The 2,616-nt window shown below is 34.1% G+C and overlaps 1 protein-coding gene across 1 annotated transcript in view; it reads left to right on the top strand.

Annotated features, from left to right (window-relative positions):
• Positions 1–1,507, top strand: part of LOC106321083 (DNA-3-methyladenine glycosylase 1) — a 2,555-nt gene extending 1,048 nt beyond the window's left edge. The window contains exons 2-5 of the mRNA XM_013759401.1: positions 225–282; positions 371–454; positions 772–907; positions 1,051–1,507. Coding sequence (XP_013614855.1) covers positions 225–282; positions 371–454; positions 772–907; positions 1,051–1,314 — 542 coding nt within the window. The 3' untranslated portion in view covers positions 1,315–1,507. The remainder of the gene's footprint in view (positions 1–224; positions 283–370; positions 455–771; positions 908–1,050) is intronic.
• The last annotated feature ends 1,109 nt before the right edge of the window (positions 1,508–2,616 follow it).

The raw sequence follows: 2,616 nt of genomic DNA, 5'->3' as shown, positions 1-2,616 counted from the left end.
CTAAACCCTAAACCCTAAATCCTAAACCCCACCCTTTAACTCTAAACCCTAAGTTTGTGACTTTTGATAAAACATTAAGTGCTATTTTTGTGACTTTTGACCTTAAGTGCTAGTTTGAGAACAAAAACTTGATTTAGTGCTATTTTTGTCTTTTTCTCATTTCTTTTTTCCATGCCAAATCAATATTGATTAATTGGATCTAAGATCTTAGTTTGCTCTGACAGATCCAATCTATGTGGCTTACCATGATGAAGAATGGGGAGTTCCTGTTCATGATGACAAGTAAATAAAATTTTCTTCTTTTATAAACAGAACAAAAATTTCTTATTAACTGAAACTAATTAAGATTACTGTTGAAATCTTTTCTCAGCCTATTGTTTGAGCTTCTGGTGTTAACCGGAGCTCAGGTGGGATCCGATTGGACTTCGGTTTTGAAAAGAAGAAACACTTTTAGGTAAGAAAATTTAAGATACCCACAAAATGAAAATGATGTTTTTGGTTATAAATTTTGCTTTAAAAAAAACAACTGAATGTAAAATTATATTCAAATCAACCCTGGTAACAATAAATGCATCTCGTTTTTGACGTCTTGATTATAGGAAGCAGAAGTTGTAAAATACAGCTTGATGATCCAATTCATCGTAGTTTTAACTTAAAAGTCGTGTTGTTGCCGTGAACCATAGTTGAAGAGTGTCGTTGTGCTTCCTAGTTCCTAGTATCTTACTCCTCTCTGAAACTTTTGGTCTAAATTTGTAAGCTTTGGTTTTACAGAGAGGCTTTCTCTGGTTTCGAACCAGAGTTGGTCGCAGAGTTCAACGAGAAGAAGATACAGTCGATAGTCAACGACTACGGAATTGGCCTTAGCCAAGTCCTTGCAATTGTTGACAACTCTAAACAAATTCTCAAGGTATATATTAATTGAGATTGATAAAAATGTTTTTCTTTTTGTTGCAGTTTTATTTGCAAAAACATATAAGAAGACTTGATCTTACCAAAAAAGTATAACGAGACTTGAAAAATTCATCTGATAGTTGATTAAAAAAATTGCAGGTGAAAAGAGATTTCGGATCATTCAACATATACATTTGGGGATTTATGAAGCACAAACCGGTTACCACAAAATACACATCTTGCCAAAAGATTCCGGTTAAGACATCAAAATCAGAAACCATAAGCAAAGACATGGTTCGTCGCGGGTTTAGATTCGTTGGTCCGACAGTTATACATTCGTTGATGCAAGCCGCCGGGTTAACCAACGACCATTTGATCACTTGTCCGAGACATCTCGAGTGTATGGTCAAGGCTGCTCTATAGGCAAAAAAATATCATTGTTGTTCACATTGGCTTTATTTATTAGTTTTACGTAATCAAATAATATTGATGTGTTATTATCCATGTGATATATAGATTTGAGATCCTAACTTTAGGTATTGATTTTTGTACAAAAGTATGTGTGCGTGTGTGATTGTGCTTTATATTTAATATATGTGTGTATTTAATTTGGTTTCTGAGGATAATAGTTTGTGGGATATGAGGAATATTGTAAAGAAGAGAGACAGAGCATGTGCACTAAGTTGGGATGCATTGTCATGTGTTAGATTATCAATGGACTTTTTATACTTTATTCTCTTTTTATGACAAATTTTCTTTAGCGTTCGAGTTGGAAGAATATGAAAAAAGCTTTGTTAGACCCCATCTAGTACAAAAATTGATGCATTCTTTCCGGTCCTCCTGGAAGCCTTATCATCTTGAAATTCGTTAAAGGAACTCACACCATTTATAAATTTCTTACCATTTGTTACAGCCTTATTTTAGTTGTGCAAAAAAATGTAATTTAATTCTTTGATATAGTAAACTTGATGATGTATACAAAGGGTGTGAATGATCGCAATAAGTGGTACAAGACAAAAAAATGCTGGTATTACTATTACATTTACAAGTGAAACATAAAACTAATAATTTATAAGAATATTTTTCTATTTGTATGATGCTTAGCGGCCTAGTCCTACCGAGAAATTCCCAACCGACCAAAGGAGGGAAGTATGTTGTTCATAAATCATAATAATACGATAGTTCCGTCGAGATGAAATATTTGAACGTACTGTACAAAGAATAAAACAAACATGACCAAGACAGCGAAAAATTAATTTTGCCACGACAGTTGTGTTGAGATGAGATCAATATATGAGAAGAGAAAGACATGAGGAGTTGAGTATGATGAAGAGGCCGTACATAGCGTAGTAATACTAACTTCCAAAGGTTAAACTAAAGTTACCCTAGTTATCGTTGTATACTAGTTACCCGAGTAATTTTGGATGAAGAAGAGAAACCCTATTCCCTTTGCTAAGGCATCAGACCGTTGTAAGGGAAGAGGAGGCGCGTGTGACAGGCTGAAAGAGAGCTGGATAAAGCAAAAGAGCTTTATGCACAAGGAAGAAGCTCATTGGATGATTTGAATTAAAGCAAACATTATCTCTTGTAATAGTGCCTCTTTATGAAACCTTCATCCTAGTGTTGCCTCTTCATATATATTGTAAACTCTGATCAGATTAATAATGAAGAAATTTGGGATTATCTCTCTAGACTCTCTCTCTTGTTCATGATGATTCTTAAATA

Source organism: Brassica oleracea, chromosome C2 (genome assembly GCF_000695525.1).
Source record: "Brassica oleracea var. oleracea cultivar TO1000 chromosome C2, BOL, whole genome shotgun sequence".
In the NCBI taxonomy this organism is placed as follows: domain Eukaryota; kingdom Viridiplantae; phylum Streptophyta; class Magnoliopsida; order Brassicales; family Brassicaceae; genus Brassica; species Brassica oleracea.
The sequence above is the reverse complement of the archived record's forward strand: the minus strand, read 5'-3'. Positions and strand labels throughout refer to the sequence as shown.